This window comes from Sphaerulina musiva, assembly GCF_000320565.1.
Source record: "Sphaerulina musiva SO2202 unplaced genomic scaffold SEPMUscaffold_5, whole genome shotgun sequence".
Lineage (NCBI taxonomy): Eukaryota > Fungi > Ascomycota > Dothideomycetes > Mycosphaerellales > Mycosphaerellaceae > Sphaerulina > Sphaerulina musiva.
Genome location: NW_016017387.1, coordinates 1,480,183 through 1,505,363, shown reverse-complemented (window position 1 = coordinate 1,505,363; position 25,181 = coordinate 1,480,183). Strand labels below are relative to the sequence as shown.

Sequence of the window (25,181 nt, the reverse complement as noted above, 5' to 3'; positions counted from 1 at the left end):
ACCATGTCTGGTATTTTCTAGCTTTTCTTATGTAATCAAGCTGAGGGAGGTGTGTTTGGACAGAAGGACATGGGTGCCCTGGCATCATGTGACATGAGTCATATGAGATAACAGGGGCCACTGATTCCTTGGCATATGTATGTAGAGTTGGGGATACCCACCCCCCTCTTTTCTCTTCTTGAGAGGTCAGACCTCGGACCTCAATTAATCCACTTATTGATTGGTATTCCATCAATCTTCTCAATTGGGCACTAGTGTGGTGTGTGGTTCCAACATCCCACGACATGCAAAAGAGGCTAGACCAGCCAGCTGCGCCCACGTTATGTCTCCTGGAGCACAAGACGAGGGGCGAGCGGCCACGATGGACTAAATCCTGCCGTCCTCTCTAGAATACCCTATACAGTGTGTATTGCACTTTATTTTGCCTTGAGCAGCATCACGAGAATTGTGTGGAGTGGAGAGGACACTTGGGGACACCAGGAGCCTGAATCCCGGCGCCAAATTCTCTTCCAGTACATGTACCTACCTGACTCAGGTAATGATACCTTACTGTACCTTCTACCATGACCACCACGACAGAACTCGCCGAGCGGTGGCTCACACAGGACAAAGATGCAGAAACGAGGTCGCAAATTGAAGACCTCCTGCGCAAGAATGACTCCGCCGAACTCGAACTGCGGCTGCGGAACCGGATCGCGTTCGGCACTGCGGGCTTGAGAGCCTCGATGAAGGCGGGCTTCGCGCATATGAACTCTCTGACTGTGCTGACGGCCTCCCACGGCTTGGCCGACTATGTCCTGCAGCAACACAAGCACACGACTCCTGTCGATCAGCTCGCCATCGCTGTGGGATTCGACGCACGCTACAACTCCGAGAAGTTTGCACGCTTGGCTGCGGCGTCGTTTCTCCAGAAAGGCCTGAAAGTGTTGTGGTTTGAGCAGATATGCCACACACCCATGATCCCCTTCGCCGTCAGCCACTACCAGGCCGCGGCTGGCGTCATGGTCACCGCAAGCCACAATCCCAAGAATGATAATGGCTACAAGGTCTACTGGTCGAATGGAAGCCAGATCATCCCACCTCATGATGCTGGCATTGCCAAGGCGATCGATGAGGTGAAGGAGATTCTGACCTGGGATACGACCCTGGTTGATGGACACGAACGCGTGCAGAACGTCTTCTCAGAAGCATCCAAGTTATACCTGGATCGAGTTCGCGAATTGGTCTGGCCCCTGCCTTCTGTCGAGCAAGCCATGCCCTTCACCTATACCCCCATGCACGGCGTCGGCTTGACGATGATGAAGCAAATCGCGTATATGCTGTGGTTTCGAGGCCACTTCATGCGAGAAGTTGCTCAACAAGCACAACCCGATCCCGAATTCAGCACGGTCCCATTCCCGAATCCCGAGGAGAAAGGTGCGCTCAATCTGGCCATCCAGGAAGCGAACAAGAACAACACCGACATCATCATCGCCAACGATCCCGACGCGGATCGGTTCTCTGTTGCACAACGGATTGCCAAGGGACAATACCACCAGTTCACCGGTAACCAGATTGGCATTTTGTTCGCTTCCTTTGTGTTTGAAACATACACTGGCGACAAGACTAAGCTCGCCATGCTTGCCTCCACCGTCTCGTCGAGAATGCTCGCTAGCATGGCCGCCAAAGAAGGCTTTCACTTCCAAGACACTCTAACCGGTTTCAAATGGCTCGGCAACGTCGCCCAAGACCTACAGAAACAAGGCTTCGACCCCGCTTTCGCCTTCGAAGAGGCCATTGGATTCATGTTCCCCACCGTAGTCTGGGACAAAGACGGCATCGCCGCTGCAGCAGTCTTTCTCACCGCCTGGCAGAGATGGAAAAAGCAAGGCATGACACCCTGGCAAAAGCTCCAGCAACTCTACCAAACCTACGGCTACTTCGAAGACGCCAACACCTATCTCATCTCACCCGCACCCGAAATCACCAATCGCGCTTTCGAGAACATCCGCACTTCCCACGCCGGCTCTCGCCCCGTGCAGCTCGGCACGCGCACCATTCTGCGCTGGCGGGACTTGACGGTCGGATATGACAGCGGCACGTCCAATCACCAACCCGTGTTGCCCGTGGATGCGAGTGCGCAGATGATTACGTGTGAGCTAGAGCAGGTAGTGTTTACCGTGCGAGGCTCAGGGACAGAGCCCAAGATCAAATTATATATTGAAGGCCAGGCCGAAACGTCGGAGGAGGCGAAGAAGCTGGCGCAGGAGGTTTTGCAGGATTTGTTGCGGGAGTGGTTTCAGCCTGATGTGTATGGATTGAAATTGGCTGGGAGCTGATTCTAGAGGAAGAGTATAGATGTAGGTAGGTATAGGATGTATTTGCCTTTGGAATACTACATTACCTACCTACTACCATATTGGCGATTTTCTTTTCTTTTTGTTTCCGGTTTCTTTTTTTTTGGTCTCCCTGCTCTACCTTAGGTACTTACCTACCTACCTACCTACCTACCTACCTTATTCTTCTGCTAGGTGAGGAGGCCCTTGAGATTTGCTAACAGACAATCTTTGTTCGCATCGATGTGCAGGCAACAACTACATGTATGTAGGTATTTACCGAACGGGCTCGTGGAATAGACAAGGAAGAAGGTACCTGCCATGGTATTGAGAAACGGCAGGCACGCGCACTGCACTGATCGCACCTTCACCTACCTCACGTACCTTACCTAGGTACATGTACTTTACTATGCGACGAGCCCAGTATTGTACTGACTGTATCTCGTAATACCTTAGTGTAGGGCTTTGGGTTGCAACTTGCTGCTAGCTTGGCGAGCCGTCGGCCATTCTTTTTCAAATATGTACCTATCCTACCAACGCCATCGCTTCGAGACAAGAAAAAGAAAAAAAAAAGAGAGAGTATGCGGCAGCAACTCGGACGCACTCTCTTTCCTACGAGTTCATCTTCGGCTTCGCTTTTGCCGCTTTCTTCTCCTTGGCCTCTTCCTTTTTCTTTTTCCTCGCCGCCTCAACTTTCTCCTCATTCTTACGCTTCAAACTCGCCTTTTCATCCTCCGTCTTCTCTTTGACTTTAAAGAACCCTTCGAGCCGAGATTGCTGACCCGATTTGAGATTTTTCTGGAGTCGTGTCGCTGCCGATCGTACTCGATCTTCGCTGAAACCTTTTTCTTCCACTAAGAATTTCACTAGCCCTTCTACGTCGGGAGCTTCCCATTTGAAATCACATTCGGGTGCGTCTGCTGCGCGCACGTCGGGCTCTTGGAAGAGGAGTCGAGCTTCCTGATATGGCCAGTCTTCGGGGAGGGTGTACTTGCCCGTCTTTTCGATGTGTTCGACGACTTTCTCGAGTGTCTTGTGCTCTTTGATCAGTGCGTGAGCATTTTTGGGGCCGATCCCTTTCACTGGGTCGAGATAGTCGCAGCCCAGCAGAATGCACATGTCGATGAATTGATTGAGATCAAAATCTAATCCTTCCAGCACACGATCGAGGTGGATTTCCTGGATGGGCTCTTTGCGCTGTTCCGAAAATGTCAAATGTCGCAGCAAGACGGGAGCGTTGAACGTCAACGTGTCCATGTCCTCGGAGGCTGCGGCGTAGACTTTTCCCGCTCGGGCGAGCACAGCGCATTGGGCTTCTGCCTCTGTCGGCGCCACAATATATGGAACTCCCATCAATTTCAACAGTCTCTGCGCTTCGGCATTGTGCTCCTTGGTCACTCGCACCGTTCTCCTCGAAAATCGCTCGACCTCTTCTGCAGTGCCAGTTTCCTTGGCTTCCTCATGTTGTTCCTGGGCTTCGCTCTTTCTCTGAAACCGCTTCGCCAGCTCTCCGCTCTTCAGCTTGGGCGGCGCTCCATCGAAGACATATAGCGGCTTGATCCCGTTATCCACAATGCGGAGCGTGCGGTAGAACATGCCCATGAGATGGGATGTGGTCTCGCCCGTGTCCGACATCAGCTGTTCTCCACCAGATCGGACGGCGATGAGGAACGAGTAAAGCGACATGGAGGCATCGATGGCAACTTTGCGGCCGAATTGAGTCTTGATCTCGCCTTCTTTAACGGCATCTGGGCAGTTTTCGCGTATCACTTGGTACAGACCTGGTCCGAGTCAGAAGTAGAACGGGAAAAAGAAATGAGTAAGTTGCCTTCGACTTACTCTTGATACCCATGTTTGCTACGATGGGAGGCGTTACCTTGCTGTCGTTTCTGCTATGGGGAAGTTGAAGCCGAAGTTGAAGTCGCGATAAAGTTGAATAACGCGTCAAGGTCGCGTCAAGAGTGGTGACGTCGGCCTTATCTCAGCTCTCAGACGCGCTCTGGGAGGAGTACCTCCTAGGAGGTAAGGCACGGTAACAAGCTCTCGCTTACGTGGACGCTAGACTGTTTCTGCTGACCAAAAGACCCGCTTTTCAGACTTTTGACTAATCATGTTGGTCTTCAGCTCTTGGGTCTTCTGTCACATGATATCAATCTCGGATATCGATTGGCTGAATGCTCTCCCCAGTTCTAAAAGAGTAACGGAAGCCCGGGTATAGCTGTAAATGGACTAAGGCACAAAAGTGCAGAGGGTCTAAGTCGCGAGATAACGCTGCTCTTACCCCCGGACTGCCTCGCACATACAGCACAATGCATGTAGAAGTACCCTGTCCTGTACATGAGAAGTGACCTTCTCAGGCTCATATGTCAACACACGATGAGATGCTTATAAATCTCCTCCAACAACATTCATAATTCCCGCGAGTGTGAGTGAGAAAGACTAAATGCCGTGCACTTCCAGACCCTGTCACTGGTCAGCTCCGGCCTCGGCCAGAACATCGTCCTCGGTTCGACATTCGAAAGCAGTACTTAAATTTGATAGCTCACAAGCACATCATTCACTTCCACTTTGGATAGCTGCATTCCACAGAATTCTTAGATACATACGCACTGTCATAATACAGCATGTATAAATCTGTCGTCACCCGCGCGGCAAGGCAGCTCGCTCAACCCATTGGCCGCCGATATGTTTCTACGCCTGCCGCCTTCGACTGGAGAGACCCTCTAGGAGCAGCGTATAACTTCACAGAGGAAGAGCAAGCAATATCAGAGACTGCAGAGTCATACTGCCAGGAAAGAATGCTTCCAAGAGTCCTTGGTTGGTAGTGATTTTGAGAGGTGGCGGGTACATGTAGAATGCAATGCTGACCAATTCTGCAGAGGCATACAGAACGGAGACTTATGACAAGAAAATATTGGAGGAGATGGGAGAGCTGGGCTTGCTCGGTGCCACGATACAAGGCTATGGCTGTGCAGGTGTTTCTTCAGTGGCATCTGGGTTGATTACACGAGCAGTGGAAAGAGTGGACTCGGGCTATCGATCAGGAATGAGTGTGCAGTCCTCTCTAGCAATGGGCGGCATTGAAGAGTTTGGATCAGAAGAGCAGAAGGAGAAGTTCTTGCCAGAGATGGCAAAAGGAAGGATGTTGGGCTGCTTTGGTCTGACGGAGCCTAATCACGGCTCGGATCCTGGAAGCATGGAGAGCGTGGCGAAGCCACATCCTACGAAAGAAGGATACTATAGCTTGTCGGGCTCCAAGACGTGGATCACAAACTCTCCAATTGCAGATGTATTGCTCGTATGGGCCAAGCTACAGGAGACGGGCAAGATTCGTGGCTTCCTCATTGAGCGATCAAAGTGCCCACCGGGCACACTTGAGACACCAAAATTGGGAGACAAGAACGGTCTCCGAGCATCTATTACTGGCATGATTCACATGGATAACCTGCCAGTAGCAAAGGAGATGATGTTTCCAGAGATTGAAGGTCTGCGAGGTCCGTTCTCATGCCTGAACGGTGCCCGGTATGGTATCGCGTGGGGGGTGATTGGTGCGCTGGAGGATTGCATTGCTCGTGCCCGAGAGTATGCACTCGAGCGCAAGCAATTCAAGGGCAATCCTATTGCCAAGTACCAGCTTGTGCAGAAGAAGCTCGCAGATGCGACTACGGATGCAGCGTTCGGGATCCAAGCTGCATACCAAGTTGGGCGTCTGAAGGACGAAGGCAAGGCTGCGCCTGAGATGATTTCTATGATCAAGCGCCAAAACTGCGACCGCGCACTGATGGGCGCACGAAACCTGCAGGAGATATTTGGTGGCAATGCTGCCAGCGATGAGTACCATATTGGCCGACATGTCTCGAACTTGTTTGTGACTCAGACATATGAGGGCCAGAGCGATATTCACGGTCAGTCCCAATCCCCCTTACGACAATGTAGTGTCGTGTGCGTTAAAGCGATGTGCTGACTGTGAAACCCAGCTCTGATCCTTGGTCGGGCCATAACCGGCATCCAGGCCTTTGTATAAACACTGGGGGGTTTCAGGTTGCCGTCAGTGGACGTCATTTTTGAGGCAGCCGGTATAGCGTTCAGCCCTAACGAGCAGGATATACCGCTTCGACGAGTGTCAATATACCTATGTAGCATACACTCGTGGAACATGACTGAATGTGAGCAATCCATCACCAGGAGAATTGATTCTATCGTACATGTAGTCACTAAGACAAAGACGGCACGTGCGTACACCAAGTGAACGGCCCTGCATTGTGTCACCAGAAGCGCCATGTCTCCTTCATATAATGTCCCCGCCCGTTTGTGGCAAGACAAGTGAAGTTGTCCCTCATCTGCTTTCTAAAACATCACATTCCTGTCAAACTGTGTCCCGTTGCACGATCTTCCCTCTGCCAGTCGCTCGTTCGACGGAATCGGGAGCGCGCGTGAAGTGTTCGGGCATCAAAGAAATAAGGCCGCTCTGCCACTAGTGATTGTCAGCCAGCGACGCTTGACGCCTCAGGCCGGATAATCCCCGCCGCCTCGTCGACTACTTCGTCACTCTCCACAGGCTTCGTCTGCGCTTGACCCTACAAACCCTTCCATCTGCACCCAACAACAACAACCACTCCCACTCCCACTTGCGCACCACCAGACACCACAGCGACGTCACACATACACACGCGACCCTCGCCGTTGCTTCCACCACATCTCCCAACATGGCTCTGAAGCGCATAAACAAGGAGCTGACGGATCTCGGACGGTACGCCGCCGTGAAAATGCACCGCTACACCTCCAGTGGCCACCATACTGACGGCCTCGCAGTGATCCTCCCTCATCGTGCAGCGCTGGACCGATCGGTGATGACTTGGTACGTACGCATCTTCTCCCGCCGTCGCCTCCCGGGGTCCACGTCGCAGGGCCTGCACACCCCGTCGAGCCTGCGGAAAGACGAGTGAAAAGCGCATGTGACTGACCAGATCGTGTGCACACAGTTCCACTGGCAAGCGACCATCATGGGCCCGGGCGACTCACCATATTCCGGCGGCGTCTTCTTCCTCGCGATCCACTTCCCGACAGACTACCCGTTCAAGCCTCCAAAGGTCAACTTCACCACCCGCATCTACCACCCCAACATCAACAGCAACGGCAGCATCTGCTTGGACATTTTGAGAGATCAGTGGAGCCCTGCCCTCACCATAAGCAAAGGTTTGTCATTACTGTATCATACACACCGTTTTCGCGCACCGGAGCGAAAATAGAGGGGCAGATACCCTTGATGGTGGGGTAATTCGGAGCCCAGAATACGCACTAACGGTTCATGACAATAGTGCTCCTCTCTATCTGCTCGATGCTCACGGACCCGAACCCAGACGACCCACTGGTGCCTGAAATCGCACATGTCTACAAGACCGACACGTCCCGATACGAGGCCACCGCGCGTGAGTGGACCAGGAAGTACGCCATTTAGAGAGCAGCAGAGCGGCACAGACGGTGGACGTTATCAACGACGGACGAGAAACCCCTGAGATGGCATGAAATATCTCGAGGTGGCATGAGTGGCTGCTTGACCGGCCGTCTCGCAACGGTCATGCCTGACAGCTCTTGCGGGGCGGGCTCACTGCCTCGCCAAGGGGCATTGCGAACAGGACATGACATCGGGCGGGATTAGTTTAGGCGGCATTATGCTATACGGCAATGGCAGAGTGCTTTGACGACGAGTTGCATTGAATGTCTTCAGGGACTTGAGTTTTCATACATGGATCGTGCGTTGTGGAGCTGTTAGTGCTATTTTTTCTGAAATTTTGGGGACCTTCTTTTGAAACATGATTTGTCGTCAGTATGTTAACAACATCTCCTCGCATACATTGGTAGTCTTCTAGAGTGAGTGAGTGAGTGAGTGAGTCAGTGAGGCAGCATGACGTTCAACGATAGGAGGTCACGTAGGTAGGTAATGAATATATGTGACAGGTAAGTGAAGTGAAGTGAGGAGAATTGACTGATTGATCTAGGTAGTAGAGGTAAGGTAGGTTTCCTTCTGACTACGTATGAACATCCAGATCCCGTCAACATACAAATCCCCACCACGCCATCACTTCATGGCAAAGAAATGCACGCTATCAATCAAGTTGCTGAGGTACAAGTACCTTACCTCCTCTGCCGATTCGGTTATTGCTGAAGATACGGCGAACGAAAATGAGCGAAAGTCTTACCGGCAACGACCTAGAAACAAGTACCTGCCATTGTGTAGCTTTCCTTTTACTCCATATCAACATGATGAACGTGAACTCGCCCATTCGAGACTACAGGCGAAGAATAACGGAGCAAGAATAATGAATCATCCCAGGCGTGCACAACTACAGACAGACTACGAAATCCTTCTTTCCTTCCTTTCCTCCTCCCCTACTCCATGTGATATTCTAATAACCCCCCTCCTCCCCCTCCTCACTCCCCCTCTCCACCGGCAAAATCGTAGGTCTCATCATGATCCTCCTGCGGTACCTCACCACCCCGTCCAGACAAAAGGGCTTCGGCCTCCGATAAGTATACCCAAAGAACGCCCTCTTCTTTCGCACCTCCATCACCACCTTACACATGAGCGGATCACGCAACACCTTGTCCCGAGCCCTCTTCCTCTCCTTCTTGTGTCGCTGTTGCTGTTGCTGCGGAGGAAGCGGCATCTCGTGTCCCCCATCAGCCATATGCTCGGCAATCTCGACCATGCGCTGCGCCCTCCACTCCTGATACCGATTGCCAAAATGCTCCTTGATGCGTTGCAGTTCTGCGTCGGGATACTGGTCAATCCCGAGTTCCATCTTCTCGCGCTGTATCTTTTCCGCCTTCCAGCGCTCAAAGTGTGCGCCGAGCACCAGCGCGGCTTCCCCCTCGTCAGCGTCGTCTGGAATAAGGTCCCTGACGCTGGCAAAGCTGGAGCTTTCGACCGACATGATGTCTTTTTCGTCTTCAAAGTACTTGGTGATGGACTGGTTCTCTTTCACTTTGGGTATAAACGGTGGCGTGCTGAGATGCATCTGCGTCCAAGGAACATCGGCGAACCAGGGGTGCTTCTTGATCTCATCCGCATCGTTGGAGAACACATGACGGGCCAGAGGATTATTGTGCGACGCGGACAGTCTCCGAATGGGCATCCGTGGATCCGAGTGGCGATATTGTCGAGAGCTCAGTCGTCTCTCCTTCTCACATAGTAGTCCACGGAGAAGATCGACTGCCCAATCGCTTGGTGTTGGCAGCGCAATTCTCTGAGGTGTCAGAGGCCGAGCGAACCGCTCCTGCATTGGGAAATGCAATGTATGTCTGTGATTGACGATACACTCCTTGGTCTTGACTCGCGTCTCGCTGTAAAATGGAGTGCGACCGTACAGGCATTCGTAGAGAATGATGCCGATGCTCCACCAGTCACAGCGGCCGTCATAGTTGGCACCCAGGATGACCTCAGGTGCCATGTATTGACTGGTGCCGACGACACTGCGGGCCATCTTTCTTCGATCATGGCGATTGCGCCAACTCAACAAGCCTTCGCGGTGTGCATGCTCTTCGGCCTGAGCTCTGGTGAGGAATCCACTGCGAAGGTCGTTAGTTTCGAGCTCAGAAGTTGCCTGGCAGCATTATACTGAGGGGCATAGCGTACCGTCTAGGAGGTGAAGGAGGCTTGAACTCATGTTCTGGACTGCCGAACTCCATCTCTTGTGCGACATCCAGCTCATCGCCCGTGGGTTTGATGCCAACTCTCTCCAGCATCGTCTCCCGCACATTGGTGTAGTAGAGCTGGCTATGAGCCCAGTGCCCATCGAATGCGAGCCCAAAGTCAGAGATCTTGAGATGTCCCGAGGCGCTGATAAGAAAGTTGTCCGGCTTGACATCGCGATGGATCCATTTCATGTTGTGTGCTTCCTCGATGCACAAGATCATCTGCGCAATGTACTACTTGGCATGAGACTCTTCCAGTACATCTTCACGCAAGAGCAAACCGAGGAAGTCGCCACCGATCATGTACTCCATCACGAGGTACAGGTTCGTATTGTCTTGAAAGCTTGCGATGAGAGGCACAACCCAGCGCGAGCCCTCCGCGGCCACCAAGAAATCACGTTCGGCTCGCAAGTGACCTTCCTGAGCGGCGCGAAGCATGTCGGACTTGCGAATCACCTTCATGGCAAAGACATCTGACAGCGGCTTTCCCGAGGGCAAGTTCCGCTTCGCAGTGCCGTTCACGGGTGAAAAATTCTATAATGTTCGTCAGCAGAGGCGTTGACCAAGACATGGTAGCATCATCCCGATATGCTCACTCGTGCCGGAGAGCTGCCATCATCAGCACTTGCAGGACGCTCAGTCACCAAGCGAACCACTCCGAAGCTGCCTTTGCCCAAAACGCGAATGACATCGAAGCCTGCTATATTTACGCCTTTGATCTCGTGTCGCTGCATCGCACTCGCCTTCAGACACCTCATCTGCCGTAGATGTTCACTTTCAGACTTTTGCCATTGCTGCTATGCAAGGATGCGGTCATTGTGGGGCATGCCCAATTCGTTTAGATATCTCTCAAACTTCTTTTTGCGCAAAGACCTGGGCGAATGTGGTTCTGTGAACACAGGATTGTAAATTGTTTCGAGTGCACATTTGGCTGCTGAGGCATTCTCCACAGTCACTACCGTAGGCTGCGTTACATCCCGATTTTCCTGGACGGGAATCAGGACAAATCGTCCATTATCTTCTTCAATCGGTGGCAATGACAAGTCGTCGCCGTTGCCCGTTCGAGTGGTCTGATGCTGGCATTCTTCGGGAGAAAGTCGCTTGCGAGACCCAGACGAGTGGTGTGATGTAAATGAAGTGGCTGCAGTCGAAGCTGTACTGGCTGGCGACCAGGCACTCTTGGAGTCATTGCTGAATGGCGACGCTGGCGAGGATGTGCTTGGCAACGTGTGTCGGTGCTCGACAGCATGGCCATTGCTGATCATGCCATCGAACGTAGTGCTGATGAACGGGACATTTGGCTTCTTCTTCGATCTAGCGCGGTGGATCACAGTGCTGTCACTGTACCTCAGCTGGTGCTCATGCGGTAGTCATGACAAATATGCGCCCAGTGCTTACCTGGGAGCCGCGTCCAGATTCAGTTTCTCCGTCAACTCTTCCAAGCGCGCCGCTGATTTCGGCGAGAGACTTCTGGGCTCAGAGACCTGTGAATCATCGCATGAGGCAGACTTTTCTACATATTGACCATCAAGCTGATCGATAGCGCTTGAGGTACCAGGATGTTGCTCGAAACGGACAGAGCGCTTCCGCTTGGGGGTTGCTTCCTGTTGACTAGATGACGACTCAAAAAGGCCTCGAAGACGCCCAACACGTGGTCCTACAAGGACTGGCGGCAGCGGCAGAGGAGCGAGGCGATGGTTCGGCTCCGTTGCGCCATCCATCATCGGTGGTTCCGACCCTGGACCCGGAATCAGTACACTCGCGTTCGAAGTGCATACAGCATGTCATGAACCTCTGTGGTTTGGCCGTATCCTGACTATGATTCTCGAAGCTGTTCGTCGCAGCTTTGCCACGCCAGACACACGAGGGACTGGCGGCTCCGCAGGCGGCGGACTGGTTGCTGTGGCCTGAATCACAACGTTATGCTGCTGGGGCTGCTCGTGACGAAAGATACGGGATATCTTTCGGGTGAGGAGATTCGAAGGGCGCTGTTCATGAGACCTGACAAAAGGCATAACTCATGCCGTGCCGAGGGAGTATGAATAGATGAATCAATGGCCACGTCGGGCATACTGGACCTGATGGAGCAGAAGAAGCAAAGAGATGGTGGAATGCCTATGGAGCATCCTACCTGCTGCGGTCATCCGTGCCTCACTTGCCTACTATACCTACTACCTGCTGTTCCTACGCCACCACCTTTCTAGAATCTCTTCTGAGGAGATGGCACCCGGTGTACTAATGGCAAGAGCGGGCTTGACTGTTTCCATTGACTGCTTGACTGCTTGTTTGCTTGTTTGCTTGCTTGCTTGTAAGGAGAGGACCGGCCTCTTGCATACATTACCTAAGGTATCTTGCATATATCGTCGCGAGCTACCTACCTATAGTACCTCAGTAATGTATCTGTCATCACATGACTTTTCGTCGCACGCAGGTGAAGTATAAGGCTAGGAGGTACGAGAACTTCGAGAAGTACCTACTATAGCTTATTAATCGGTGATTGTATTGTGGCAATGTTCATTTCAACAGGCCGGGATGTCCATGTGCGCAGTGTAAGCAGAGGCGGAGTCGTTGCACGGTTGCAGACAAAGGAATATGAGTGGTGCAATCAGGAAGTCACGTGTCTCGGCTCGGCTCAGGCCGGTTGTCGTCTCAGATTCTTGTCGCACATCGAGTCGAAGAGGAGTCTTGGTCGAACCTTCTCGCTGTCGCACGCACCGCATAAGTTCTACCAGACGATCCGACTACGACGCTGATCTGACACCTCCGACTCGCAAGTACCTACCTCGTCTACACAATCACCACCCTGCCGCCATTAACGCCTACGACGCCCGCTTTCGAGACATCTCACTCGCACCAAGACGCCCCATCTTCCGAATTCGTGACCGTGGCAATATCGACGCAATGGCGATGTTAGACAGTAATTACAGTCAAAGTAGTAGTAATTACCACCGCAAGATCAGCGCCGAGTCTTCGCGCCGCTCGAACACGCAGGCATCGGCCTACACTGTTGACGCCAGCAGCATGGCGTTGACCGGCTTCCATTTCTCCACTCCAGGCGCAGAGGGGCCGGCGTGGTGGGTTTGAGGTCCCTCCAGGAGGCGTACCTTCACCACCGTCGTCTCCGGACGCCGCGCCAGTAGGCATGGACAACAAACCCCGTCCAAGCCTACGTCGCCAGCGCAAGCGATCCGGAGACGCCGCAACTTACATCAAGGAAGAGTGTGAGAGACTCTTCTGCGAGACGCTGAGGACTGTATTCTTGGTTGAGAAGAATACTGGTTTTGAGACCTCGCTACTGATGGACTTGCGAAACACACCGACGACGATAACTACTACCTCCACGGGAAGCAGACCGATACCACAGCAATCGCATCAGACCATAATACAGCATGGACAGCCTACGCCTTCTTCGTCACCAGCTGCGCACTTGTACGCCGGAACGAAGGAGCTGATCAAGGACTATGTCGAAGTATGGGACTACGTGGCCGGCGCGCGCTTCAGAGGTTTCGTCGCGGAGAAAGGAGACATGCGCAGCATGTTCATCTTCTTCGACAAAGAAGTCATTGGCATGGACTTGAAGCCTGGGTAAGTCGTAACGCAAGCTCAACTTTTTATCCTCCCGACCCCACTAACAAAATCCGCAGTCTCATGTCACTCCTCGAACTGGCTAGCAGCGATCACTTCGACTGCACTGAACTCGTTGTCGGCATCGAGCGGCCGGCCGCAGAAGTTCTGCCAGCGAACTCGGAAGAGGCAGAAAGAGCAGAAACGTTCAAAGATCTGAATCGCTCTTTAGCCTGGGTTGGATTTGAGCTGACCATGCTCGAAGCATGGGCTGGTTCTGAAGGCTGCATTAGCGACCACTACATCTTCCTCAGCATGGATCTTTGATTGACCACGTTGCGCGACCGTGCTGGTCCGAATGCGTTTGTGTGCAGCAGAGTGCCCAGCACCGCTCGATTCGACAGGGTGGAGAAGCCCTGCTTAGCACACGCGGCATCCATCGCATCCTGCATGAACACATTTTCTTTCCTCCTGCCTGCGTCATGCATGCATGGTCCGGGTTCATTCCATTTACGCATTACACACACTAAGGCGACGGGAGAGACGTGATGGGCCATGTATTGGCTGGGTGTTTGACCGGTTTTTCTTGTTTTCTGGGGCAAGGCAAAGACAAAAACAAAAGTGTGGAGTTCTTGGATTGTCGCCAGGCTTTTGCTTTCACATGCGTGTTGCGTTCGCCTTCATATGTGTAAAATAAGGACTCTAGTTCGTTCGTTATTCCGACGCGCAAGATGTACCGCGATTGCGTCCTCCATCTTGCTTTTCGCCATTAAGCATGTAGTGATTGTGGTGCTTTCAGTACAAGCGCATACCTTAGTGATATTATGTTGATTCGCATCGGGCTATGAATGTATTCGGAACCCATCCGCTCGTCTACATGTATTGACCCTCATTTGTGGAATAATCTGTCGTAGTACGAAGTCATCTGCACCGCACCTCAAGCAAGCAATTTGAAGCGTTTTGCCAGGTGATGATGCATCCATCGTCCACGGCGATTGGGTGAATTTCCAACTGTCTGGGACACCTGCGACCAAAGTGGTCATGAAGTTCGCGTCAAATAATGTCAACATTCTGGGAAGAGCAGTCTAGGGAACAAATGGACTTTTTTTCAGCAGCGCTACCGGATTCCTCTAGCCTCACAAAATTCATCAAGCATTAGACAGAGTCATCAAGTGTATGGATCCGTTCATGCTGTTCCACACTCATCAAGTCATGTGCACACCCATACTTCTCATATGCATGCGGCCTCCTCCGATTCGTGCAACCGATGGTCTCCTTTCACATCTACTGCAGAAGCGCCCGTGTCTTCCCCCGGAGCTTTGATTCCTCACAAAGCTCGCGAGTCTCCACTTCCTTGCCACGCCTCGCTGAATAAAAAAGCATGAGCTCGAACAGAACGATGATTAGGGGCTCTTGGCACTCTCCCTTTTGCCTTCCTATGAAGGGATACTCGCTTCAACTGCTGGACGATAAGAAATCAAGAGAAAGCAATTACCGGGCCTTCCGACGCTGATGCACATCCGTGCACTGCGCAATCGAAAGCGCACGTTCGATCATTGTATTTTGAGTCGGCCTCCCGAAAAGTAGTAAAGAACTTGCGCGCTGGTTTATGTTGGGTTTTCGTCCGTGATCGGTCCGAAGTGTCGTTCATCGTGAGTCCCGGGTTATTCGTCGTCGTGAATCGTAAGGTGAGGATTGGAAAAAGTACAAGTCAAGGAAAATGTCTGTGGATAACACAGGACGGTCATCTGGCGCGTGGTGATGCACTTGGCGCTGCCGTCTTCGTGGTGACCATCGTCGTACGACCGTTGATCTGTGGTCATGCTGCACCCAGCTATCGTCTGCCGCCCACTTTGGCCGACTGGGACTGTGTCCCTGGTTCGTTGCGCTGCCTCTTGACAGAAGAATCGCCGTTCGTGTAGTGAGGCTCATCATCGTCGTCACGTCCACGCTTGTTGTGGGTGTTGATGGCACCATTCATGGGAGGGTACTGCTGTGGCGCTTGCTGATAATGAGACGGATAGCCTGCATCAGCGCCGTTTGGAGCGCCTGGTCGGGCATCATTGCTCATGACATAGTTCAAGTTGCTGGAAGGTAGCTGCCCTGGTCGTGGAGTGGTGTTGTTGTATCCTGTGTAGGCACCAGTGGTACGAGGGGTCGAAGAGCCGTGCACGCCGTTCTGGTGTGGCGAATGAGTCTGCTCGGGAGATATATTCGAAGGCTCTGGGTGAGCAGGCCCTGATGCTGCGTTAGGATTGTAATTGTACGATGGGCGTCTGGCGCCATATGACGCACTATGGGTATATTCACCCTCGTGTTCTCCTTCCACATCCTGCTGACCGTTGTAGACGTTGTGCTGAGGCTTGGATTCGACATGGTCGTTCTCAGCACCAGCACGAGCAGGAGGCCCCATTTCGGACTTGACCCCGCCTGGACTCTGCTGGATCGGGTTGTAGCGAGGCATACCCCCGTACTGCTGCCCATACTGCGATGGCGCCGAATAATACTGGCTGCTGTACGCCGGCTGACTGGTCTGATACTGGATGTTCTGCGAATTACCAGGAGAGGTGGCTGCTAGAGATAATGGGTCAGTACGTGCCACGGCATTCACGTACGAAAGAGACTGACCGGATTGCACAGCGCCAGGTTGACCGCCATATTCGTATCCAGTGCTCATTCCCAGTCCGGAGCCCGTGGTAGGTGGTGTGGAAAACGTGTGAGCTCGCTCCATTACCGGTCGGCCGGCTCCTGGATGAGGGGCAATGGCATGGGGAGGCTGAGGCGCTCCGCTGATCGGAGTGGACATGGAGTGATGGTGAGTCAATGCCGGGGCCTGAGAGCCTTGCGGTGTACGCATGTACTCCTGCGAAGAGTCCGGTCTGCGGGCCGCTGCGGCCATCGCAGCATTGCCGATGCTCTGGCGGGCCTGGTTCGTAGGGTGGTAGAGAAGTGCACCAATGTTGTGCACAAACAGGGGGTAAAGAAGCTCTGTAATCTTCTCCTTGTTCGCGAAATCCAACGCGCGATCAAAAGGTATCCTGCTTCAGGTCAGCCCAGTGAATCGAAAGTCGGAACATCTCATGCTTACCAGACACCCTTGAGATGCATCGGTCCAATCTTGACCACATGTCGCGTCTTCTCGCTCTTAAGAATACCGTCGCGGCGACCGCGGGTCATGCCAGCGACATTGAGAAGCTTGGTCCCGTTGATAAAGTGATTGTCCTCGCGTCTTGCGACACAAACGCCATTTGCCTCCACTTGGAAGCACAAGCTACCTTCGTCCTCCCACAGTGTCGCCGTCACTCGCGGCTTCATACCTGGAGGAGCTATCTGGCCCGTAGTATCGTACGTCTGCTGCGAGTACTGCTGATTAGTGCCCGGAGGCGGCTGCACATTGGATGCCATGGTTGGCAGCGGAAGTGACGCCTGAGGAATCATCTGCTGGCCCATGGAGGATGTCGCAGGATGCGCGTGGGGTGCAGACATTGGTGGCATTGTGTTCCCGTACGAGTGCTGCGAGTACGACTGCGGCGGATATGAGTACGTCGCCGGCTGTAGCGGCTGAGGCTGACCATAGCTCGGGTATTGTGGCATGTTGGGAGCAGGCGCCGCCTGCTGGCCGTGGCCATCCATGTACGGTTGTGGTTGGTTCATGCTGGAATAACCAGTTGCGCCGAACGGTTGTAAGAGTGATTGCGAATGTTGGGGACCGGCCGAGTGTGGAGATGGGGTCTGGAAGTCGCCGTGCTTGTTGTTACTGACGGAAGGCGCGTAGGAAGTGTTGGAATCGTATGACTGGTTGCTGATGGAGTGTCCACTGGATGATCCAGCCCGAGGTGAGGAGCCAACAGACGACGCGCTCGCGTGCTGCTGGTGATGCTGGTGCACGTCGTGGGAAAAAGGCGTGCTCTGTGGTGCAAACGCGGGTGCAGGCCACTGGCTGTCGTTTCCTCGGGTCTGGTATAACTGAGATACAGGTGGCAGCTCCAGCTTGACGGTTGCAAGGGGGAGTATGAAGCTCGACGGATTGTCGAACTACAACAATAACAAGACGATGGCGCTGTTTCGGCAGAGCAGACAAGAACCTCGGATGCGGAAAGAACGCTGAGATGCTGAGGTCGAATTTCGAATCTTGCAGGAATCGCGCGCGTCAATCGTAAGGTTGTTTGTCTTTCGTATATGCGGGTTCCGTGATAGTCGTCGATGGGCAAAACAGTCCAAGTCGTGATGCTACAATGAGGCCAGGCCGATAGCAGTGCTGCAATGGACAAGACACCCAAGCAAAGTCGTAAATGCGGTCGTTAAAAGTCGTTATGGTCGTAACAGGTCGTTGGCGTCTCAAATGGCCTGTCGTCCGCTGATACTCACACGAACCTACATGAAGAGTGTGAAGTCAGCAATGTGTTCGTGAGGTGTGTGTCTCTGTCTCCAGTGCTACACCGTGTCGCAGCGGGATCTCTGCACGACGGCGACTACAGACGCACCCGATGCTCTAAAGGTATGCAATGCATGCAGAGAGGAGCAGCGGTTCGCGAAAGCAGTGGGGAGCTGGTGTATCTAGGACTGGAGAGGATGGCTGGTGGGAGCTAAAGCCCGGCTAACTCAATCGCATGCAGGACGGCAGGCGGGACCAAGTAATCAGCCCGCTTGCGCAGAGGCCTTTTTTGGCGCTATGCCACATCCGACGCGAGAGGCGAGGGGGTTGGGGTGGAGTGGAGCCTGGGTCGCCGACGGGAGAAAAAACATGGCGGCGACGGGAGCGAGGTGGGGAGGAGCGGCTCAGCACACGTTGTACGTACCTTGATGTGTGCCCGTCGGCGATACCTAACGAGGGTGGGTGGGTGGTGGGTGGTGGTGTTGGTGGTGATGGTGGGGGTGGTGGTGCTGGCGGTAGAGGTGTTGCTGGTGGTGGTGGAGGCGGTGGCGGGCGGGCGGGAGCGACAGCTGGTTGCGGGCCAGAGCGTGCGTGGTGGGAGACAGAGAGGCGCGGCAGTCGCTGTTCGTTGTGTCTTGCGTTTGCAGCAGCAGTGCAGTGTGCAGTGTGCAGTGTGCAGTGTGCAGTACTGCGGGTGCAGGTACTGAGACGGGAGGCAGGCACGGGTGTGATGCAGTCGCGATGCACGCCAGCAGATATGCAGATGTGATGCAGCAGAAGAGACGCCGGGCGGTGGTGGTCCTTCCAGGATTAGGCGATGGCCTTTCTGCTGCTGCTGGCTGCCGCTGCTGGCTGCGGGCTGCTGGCTGCTGGCTGCGACGGCTACCTCCTAGAGAGAGCTGCTGCTGCTGCTCGGTGGTCGGAGCTGTCGGTGGTGATGTGTTGTGCTGCTGCTAGCTGCTAGTACTGCTCGATGCCGCGTCGGCACGGTTGCAAGGCAAGACTGCAGGCAGGCAGACGGACAGACAGGCTGGCAGGCAGGCAATTCCTCGTGGGCGAGAGAAGTTTGGCTCGAGTGGTCGGTCGGGGAATGGACGCACAGCAACAGCTTGGACGAAAAAAGAGGCACGCGATGGGCTTTTTGCTGGCACTTTGAGTTGATTGAGAGTGAGACACGAGGCGGAGAGGAATGTGCACGGGCTTCCAGCGCCCGCTGTTAAAAATGCATGGGCCACGGGTGGAGTGGCTTGGACAAGGAAGGCCGATGATCTTGTCTGTGTCTGTGCAGGGCAAACCTTGGGCCGCGACGAGATCTCGTGGGCCACTGGCGCCAGCGATATCTGGCCTCGATATACAGTGCTGGTCAGTGGTCAAGTGGTCAGTGGTCCCTGCCGGGCGAGCGATGAGGAGCAGCGGCCAACAAGGTGTGAGTGAAAGAAAGGCTCTTCTCGCCCGGAGTCGAAACTAGCTCGTTTGTGATGCTGATGCGCGCGCACCGTGTGTTTTGAATGTGTGGGTGTGTGTGTGTGAATAAGGTCACTTAGGTACCTCCTAATGGCCCTGCGGAACTGCCCTGCCTCAACTCCTCCTTCGCGAAATGCGCACGGTCGGATTGTTGTCCGAGCCAAGTGACCCCTACGACCAGACGACGAGGTACAGTATCTACCTCCCCTACGACGACTACGACGAGGACGTTGTGCTACTGCTACTGCAGAACGCACGAGGGAGAACAGCGAGTGAACCGCTGGCGCACTGAGGACATGACAGGCCCGGAAGTGCGAGGCGGTCGCGCGAAAACAGCCACACCGAAAACGCGATCATCCAGTGTGGTCGATGCCCGCTCCCAGTTCGCAGCGTCAGGATAAACGATCAAGCCGTGCTTGGATTATTACAGCGCTCGTTCTCGAAGCGGTAAGGTCGTCAAACGCATCGCGCGGCTGGGCGTGCCGATGGGGAAAAAAATAGTCAGCAGAGCACGCTATCGTTACTCGCACGACGGGGCCTATTTTTGCTTGATTCGAGCAGCACAATGTCTCGTGTTCGCATCATCTTTCTCAACCGTTCCTGTGCACAGTTGCACTCTCTCTCTCTCTCCTACCTCCTCCTACGACTAGCTCCTACATAGCGACCACAGCAACAGCCTATTTGGTGGAGAGGGTGATCAATTGTCACAACTCATGCACACTCTCTGTGACTCTGCTGCTTGAAACGCTCGAGCAAAACGCTCCGCTCGCACGGGCCTTTTTGTCGATGTTCGTCTCGTCTCGTCTCGCCCCCCATGTTTGTCAGCCATTCTGGCAGCTCGGTCTACCCGCCGTCTGCTCTGCGCGCGCGCCCGCGCTATGTCCATCTTCTTGTTGAACGAGGTAGTGTTATCTAAGCTCCTTGTGTTGACTCAGCCGACAATGACCGGTACGGAAGTATGGTGGATGTCGTAATAAGGGAAGAAGTGCGAGCCGCGCCTTGGATAAAATAGTAGGCGGGCACCATTGGCTGAAAGCCCTTGCATCGGAGTGCTCGCACTCTGGAGTGGCGTAACATCTCATTGCTAGGTGCTACGCTATCCACCCTGGTCGGTCCGCAGCCCTGCTCAGCGCTGGAGATTGACCCGAAAACGATTCATTGGCCCGAGGGATGATGAGATCGAACTCTCAGCTCCTTCCGGAAAGGGCAAGGAGCGCGGAGGAAACGAGTCTTGTCAGACGGCCAGGAGTGCTGGAATTGCCCATTTGCCCTTGACACGAGCCGACAGTAGCATTGTCGAAAAAGGACACGCGAAACATGAGAGCGGTCGTCCAAGACTCACAAAAAAGATCCGGTTGTTGTGCACAGCTGCAGCGACGGGATGCACAATGCGGGTATGCAGCTTTCCGCTTCTCTGCATGTGATCCGGGCGTGGCTAGGATAAAAGCAGAGGGCGGGCGGGCGAGCTGGGGCCATCATCATCATCGACCATACATGTACCCTAGTAGTCACATAATATGATGAGAATAGTGTACAGGACAGTAACACGCGCCCCACGGAGCACACGCAGCTCCCGCCTCATCACCCCCCTCGCGGGTTCCGCGATAATGGTGGATGAGGAGGAGGAGGAGGATGATGAGGATGATGATGAGGATGCCTGTCAGTCGAGCCAGCGCACAGCGGCGCTGGGAAGAAGGAGGTGGTAGCGATGGACCAGCATGGCAGCAGCGCCAGCACCCACACAGGTCGAGAAAGCAATATCACATCCCGGGGCGCCGTGAGCGACAGGATCCCAGCGAACCACACTTCAGAAGCCATCTCGAATGGAAGCCGTCCACGTCGACGATGTGGGAACCTTAAATACGCCACTGCGGACGCATAGTCACACGGGCGGTCCAGGATATGCCCGCCCTCTTCATGGGTATTCCCTCCTATGAGCGCTGTGTGTGGTGACCCCCCTCCTGCTGACGGGAAAAAAAAGGGCTGCTCGAATGATATTGTGTTGTTGTTGTTTCACAGTTGAGAAAGGGCGTCAACGTGGCAGCTCTCGCCCTTGTTGTGCACACGAGAGATGCCGGCATCGACAAACCTCCACCAGCTGCAGCCTTCATCGACGTCGATCCTAGCGGGGTTTCCCTTCACCGCTCTTCTCCCTCTCCGCAGCTTCGCGGGTGATGATTGGCGCTGTACACAAACGCGAGCCCTCTTTTCTCTTGCTGTTGATGTTGATGATGATGTTGATGTTGTTGTTGTTGGCCAATATCACGGAGTCTCACTCGGATACCACCTATAGTAGTTCTGTACCACACAAATGTCTCGCAGGATGCAGGAAGTCAGGGCCAGTGTTCCCATGCTCACGAAAACACGGTGGGTGGGGAGAGAAAGGAGCATGCATCCATGCATGGCCATGCCATGCCATTGTTCTTCACCTTTTCCCACACCAACAGAAAATCGTGCCTGCACGGGTCTCACCAGGGATCTTTGCTGCTTGTGAGGCTAGATGCGGCGGCAGCGTTGCGCCATCTCGAACATCATCATGGCAGCAGCAGCAGCAGAAGACACTTGCATGCGCACGCAGATTAGGCCTCGTCTACTCTGTCGATATGTCGATAGTTAAATTGTCGATAGTTGTCGGAAATTATCGTCAGCGTCCATCTGTCGATAGTAACGATAGCTGAGTAGACACCTGTCAATAGTTCTATAGGGATACCCTTGTCTCCGCGCCGTCGTCGCCGTAGAACCCACTGTATTGCCGCCTTGGCTAATTTAACACACTATCATCCGAGACGTGTCGTACCTCCTACGTGTCGTTCTATTCATCTCTATCCAGACGCGTCGTATCGGCCGAGTTCTACTATTATATCTATTTTATTTTATCTACCTCTTTCCAGCTGTTGCTATTATATCACAATGCCGCCTATGCCGCCAAGCGCTACCAAGAAGCCCCGAGGCGTCAAAAAAACGAGAACCGCGACTTAAACGAAGGCCGCTGCAAAGCGTAAAGCGATACGCGACGCGAAGAAGGCAAAGGACACACCAAAATACCCCGAATTATCGCGGTACGAGGACACTTATATCGACTTCTTCTTAAGGCGTTTGATCGATTCCAAGGCCAAACAGACACATAGAAAGAACTTCCGTAGCAGTGATCTACTGGCGATCGCGTTAGTAATGCGCGAAGAGTTCAAAATTCACTTTACTAGCGAATCTTTGAAGGCCAAATAGCAGAACGATATCAAGCCGACTTGGGGTATTTGGCTACGACACCTATCACATGCTTCTGGTTACAATAGCCCTCCAGATAGAGCACCAACCGCTGTCGCTGCCGCTAGGGAAGCGCACGAGGCAGCGTACCCCGAGTGCTATCGGTTTATGGACGGTACTGAGCCGTAATGGAAGCACTATATAGAAGAGCTCGTCGGTGATGAGATGGCAACTAGTAACGAAGCTGCTACTGCCGCAGATCTCGTCGCTCCGTAGGAGGACGCAGATACTATAGTTATCGACGATTCGAGTACGGATTCGGACAACGACGACGACGTTGACCTAGACGAGCTGTCAGATATTGAGCGTAGTGCGATCGTCGCACGGCGAGCTAAGAAGGCACATATACGGGCTAAGAAGAGAGCAGAAGCGGACGCTGCGAAGAAACGAGTACACCGCGTTGCTGCCGCTGAGAAACTACAGTCTACAGCAGCCTAAAAAGCACTTGAGCCGTTCAACAGGACACTTGCCGAGTATCTGAAAACCTAGGAGATTCGTGCTACGCTACCGCTGCCGCAGCAGAAGAGCGATATGGAGCTCCTATCGGATAGAGTATTAGACGCGACCTTCTTACCTATGCTTACGTTCGACCGGAAGATAGAGGTGTTGGATTGGGTTGGGCCCGAAGCATATCGTGTTAGTATTGGTATGTCGCTGCTAGCCGTAGGAAGAGAGAAGGAACTGGAAAACTTCGTTCAAGGTGCGCTCTCGAGACTCGACCGGCCGGCGCAGATACCAGAGCGTTTCGTCCACGACTCTAGGACGCAGCCGTCGTCGTATAGGTATCCGCATACACCATACAATTAAGATCTACTTCCAGAGGGGCGTCGGTGGTAATGTAGAAGCAGAAGAAGAGATAATAATTCGAAGCGGAAGAAGAGATAATAATATATAATACAGCTCGATCGATATTCCTATACTACTGTCGCCGCTACTGTCGCCGCTGCTCCTACTTATATCTCTCTATGGAGATATAGCTACTGCTCTCCTTCCTTGCCCTATATGCTCAACGATCTTATTACCTACAAGTCCATTAACTACCGCGGCCTCGAAAATCTCAATCATTGCCTCCAGCGACTCGACGACGCACCGTCCAATCGGCCTATCCCTTACATATACTGTTGCCCTCTGCCTTGAAGTGTAGCTCCTAAGAAGAAATTGAACCACCGCCATACCCTAAAGTGCGATAATCCTTGTCGTTCCTCTCGTTATATCTTGTTCAGCCACTCCACCTGTAGAATAGATATACCAGTGTCCTTAGAGTTTCATTACCAGTATATAATGCTATTGGTTAGAGGCATTGGCTATACTATATAATTGGTATTGGCTGGCGCAAAGAAATACCCGTAGGATATCGGCTCTTTGATGTTGTAAGGCCGGCTTCATTACTGACCACACCGATGCCCTAGGTGCAACGCTATATCGTTGGCGATCGTTAGCGTTTTTAAAACAGAGCACACTCTGGGTAACGAGAAGGACAGGGGTTTCTTCTGTTGGTAGGACGTCTAGGAATTCCCTTAATGGCCTAACGGCTACTAGCTATACTGAGCAGTCGTCATCATGCTAGACCAACGCTATTGCTGTACGCGCTGTCTGTACAAGGGCAACGGCCATAGTGTGTGGTGTGTGGTGGGTGGTGTGTAGTGTGTGGTGGGTGGTGGGTAGTGTGTAGTAGGTAGTAGGTAGTAGGTGGTAGGTGGTAGGTAGTAGGTAGTGGGTAGTAGGTAGTATGTAGTAGGTAGTAGGTAGTGGGTAGTGTGTGGTGTGTGGTGTGTGGTGTGTGGTATGTGGTGTGTAGTGTAGTGAGGTATGTGGTGTAGTGAAGTGAGGTTATAGCGAGCATCTCTACAGAAGTAGAGGGATATATAGCTGCTACAGGTCAATACGAAGAGACAATAGCGATACTATAAGACAATGAGCGAGATAAAAATACTATAAGTGAACAATGGTTCCTTTCAAGTATAGAGAAAACCCCCTTTGTCGTAAATCGATCGATAAAGTATTATTTCTTATAGTATAATAGAGGAACCTGGGCACCATTGTTTTCCTATGTTGTACGCGCGAATCGTGCGATCAAAATGGTCTACTTAGTATCTCGCTAGGTCGACGACAACTTGTAATATATATATATCTCTCTCTTTTCGAGGTCGATCGATCGATATAGTAATATATTAGGTACTAGAATAGAGGAACCTGGGCAGTATTATTTTCCTATGTTGTGCGCGCGAATCGTACGATCAAAATGGTCTACTTAGTATCTCGTTGGGTTAACGACAACTTATAATATATATATATCTCTCTAGTTTGGGTCAAGTGAAGTATGGATTTTGATTGGAATCTAGCTATTCTCGGTCGAAGTTCGTGTAGCCTTGGCAGTATACACCTCCCGCTGTATACTTTATAACAGTCGCAGAGTCACTTCTTATCAACCATACACTTGATGCCTACTTAAGTGTAGTCGTCGGTATATTTCTATCAAAAAAAGGTAAGATTTGGACATATTT

At 52.9% G+C, this 25,181-nt stretch overlaps 10 protein-coding genes across 10 annotated transcripts; 6 read left to right on the top strand and 4 right to left on the bottom strand.

The window, feature by feature from the left end:
* The first annotated feature begins 385 nt into the window (after positions 1-385).
* SEPMUDRAFT_149395 (phosphoglucomutase-2) lies at positions 386-2,403 on the top strand. The gene has a single exon (XM_016905528.1). It carries the CDS (start codon positions 564-566, stop codon positions 2,316-2,318), a length of 1,755 nt encoding a protein of 584 aa, XP_016760980.1. The 5' UTR covers positions 386-563; the 3' UTR covers positions 2,319-2,403.
* A 381-nt stretch (positions 2,404-2,784) lies between these two features.
* Positions 2,785-4,204, bottom strand: SEPMUDRAFT_149394 (flap endonuclease). The gene is made up of 2 exons (XM_016905527.1): positions 4,155-4,204; positions 2,785-4,096 (listed from the first exon to the last, which is right to left on the bottom strand). Exons 1-2 carry the CDS (start codon positions 4,165-4,167, stop codon positions 2,928-2,930), a joined length of 1,182 nt encoding a protein of 393 aa, XP_016760979.1. The 5' UTR covers positions 4,168-4,204; the 3' UTR covers positions 2,785-2,927.
* A 666-nt stretch (positions 4,205-4,870) lies between these two features.
* SEPMUDRAFT_149393 (glutaryl-CoA dehydrogenase mitochondrial precursor) lies at positions 4,871-6,555 on the top strand. Its single transcript, XM_016905526.1, has 3 exons — positions 4,871-5,132; positions 5,195-6,220; positions 6,293-6,555. Exons 1-3 carry the CDS (start codon positions 4,940-4,942, stop codon positions 6,337-6,339), a joined length of 1,266 nt encoding a protein of 421 aa, XP_016760978.1. The 5' UTR covers positions 4,871-4,939; the 3' UTR covers positions 6,340-6,555.
* A 73-nt stretch (positions 6,556-6,628) lies between these two features.
* On the top strand, positions 6,629-8,261 carry SEPMUDRAFT_149391 (ubiquitin-conjugating enzyme E2-16 kDa). The gene is made up of 4 exons (XM_016905525.1): positions 6,629-7,065; positions 7,128-7,173; positions 7,298-7,511; positions 7,634-8,261. The coding sequence occupies exons 1-4, from the start codon at positions 7,022-7,024 to the stop codon at positions 7,771-7,773; spliced, it is 444 nt and encodes a 147-aa protein (XP_016760977.1). The 5' UTR covers positions 6,629-7,021; the 3' UTR covers positions 7,774-8,261.
* Positions 8,262-8,747: 486 nt separating this feature from the next.
* Positions 8,748-10,202, bottom strand: SEPMUDRAFT_117402 (kinase-like protein; the record flags this gene model as incomplete). Its single annotated transcript, XM_016901336.1, has 3 exons — positions 8,748-8,795; positions 8,879-9,884; positions 9,952-10,202. The coding sequence occupies 3 exons, from the start codon at positions 10,200-10,202 to the stop codon at positions 8,748-8,750; spliced, it is 1,305 nt and encodes a 434-aa protein (XP_016760976.1).
* Positions 10,203-10,244: 42 nt separating this feature from the next.
* SEPMUDRAFT_117401 (kinase-like protein) lies at positions 10,245-10,768 on the bottom strand (the record flags this gene model as incomplete). The annotated part of the gene is made up of 2 exons (XM_016901335.1): positions 10,245-10,544; positions 10,607-10,768. The coding sequence occupies 2 exons, from the start codon at positions 10,766-10,768 to the stop codon at positions 10,245-10,247; spliced, it is 462 nt and encodes a 153-aa protein (XP_016760975.1).
* A 1,952-nt stretch (positions 10,769-12,720) lies between these two features.
* Positions 12,721-14,416, top strand: SEPMUDRAFT_149390 (uncharacterized protein). The gene is made up of 2 exons (XM_016905524.1): positions 12,721-13,595; positions 13,655-14,416. Exons 1-2 carry the CDS (start codon positions 13,153-13,155, stop codon positions 13,899-13,901), a joined length of 690 nt encoding a protein of 229 aa, XP_016760974.1. The 5' UTR covers positions 12,721-13,152; the 3' UTR covers positions 13,902-14,416.
* A 207-nt stretch (positions 14,417-14,623) lies between these two features.
* SEPMUDRAFT_149389 (apses-domain-containing protein) lies at positions 14,624-19,167 on the bottom strand. The gene is made up of 5 exons (XM_016905523.1): positions 18,374-19,167; positions 16,663-17,948; positions 16,203-16,612; positions 15,885-16,148; positions 14,624-15,812 (listed from the first exon to the last, which is right to left on the bottom strand). The coding sequence occupies exons 2-5, from the start codon at positions 17,226-17,228 to the stop codon at positions 15,409-15,411; spliced, it is 1,644 nt and encodes a 547-aa protein (XP_016760973.1). The 5' UTR covers positions 17,229-17,948; positions 18,374-19,167; the 3' UTR covers positions 14,624-15,408.
* On the top strand, positions 18,767-19,814 carry SEPMUDRAFT_108298 (uncharacterized protein; the record flags this gene model as incomplete). Its single annotated transcript, XM_016900730.1, has 4 exons — positions 18,767-18,883; positions 18,907-19,027; positions 19,157-19,373; positions 19,664-19,814. The coding sequence occupies 4 exons, from the start codon at positions 18,767-18,769 to the stop codon at positions 19,812-19,814; spliced, it is 606 nt and encodes a 201-aa protein (XP_016760972.1).
* Positions 19,815-22,256: 2,442 nt separating this feature from the next.
* SEPMUDRAFT_125922 (uncharacterized protein) lies at positions 22,257-23,577 on the top strand. The gene is made up of 5 exons (XM_016902022.1): positions 22,257-22,365; positions 22,399-22,581; positions 22,639-22,792; positions 22,904-23,076; positions 23,167-23,577. The coding sequence occupies exons 1-5, from the start codon at positions 22,324-22,326 to the stop codon at positions 23,482-23,484; spliced, it is 870 nt and encodes a 289-aa protein (XP_016760971.1). The 5' UTR covers positions 22,257-22,323; the 3' UTR covers positions 23,485-23,577.
* Positions 23,578-25,181: the final 1,604 nt, after the last annotated feature.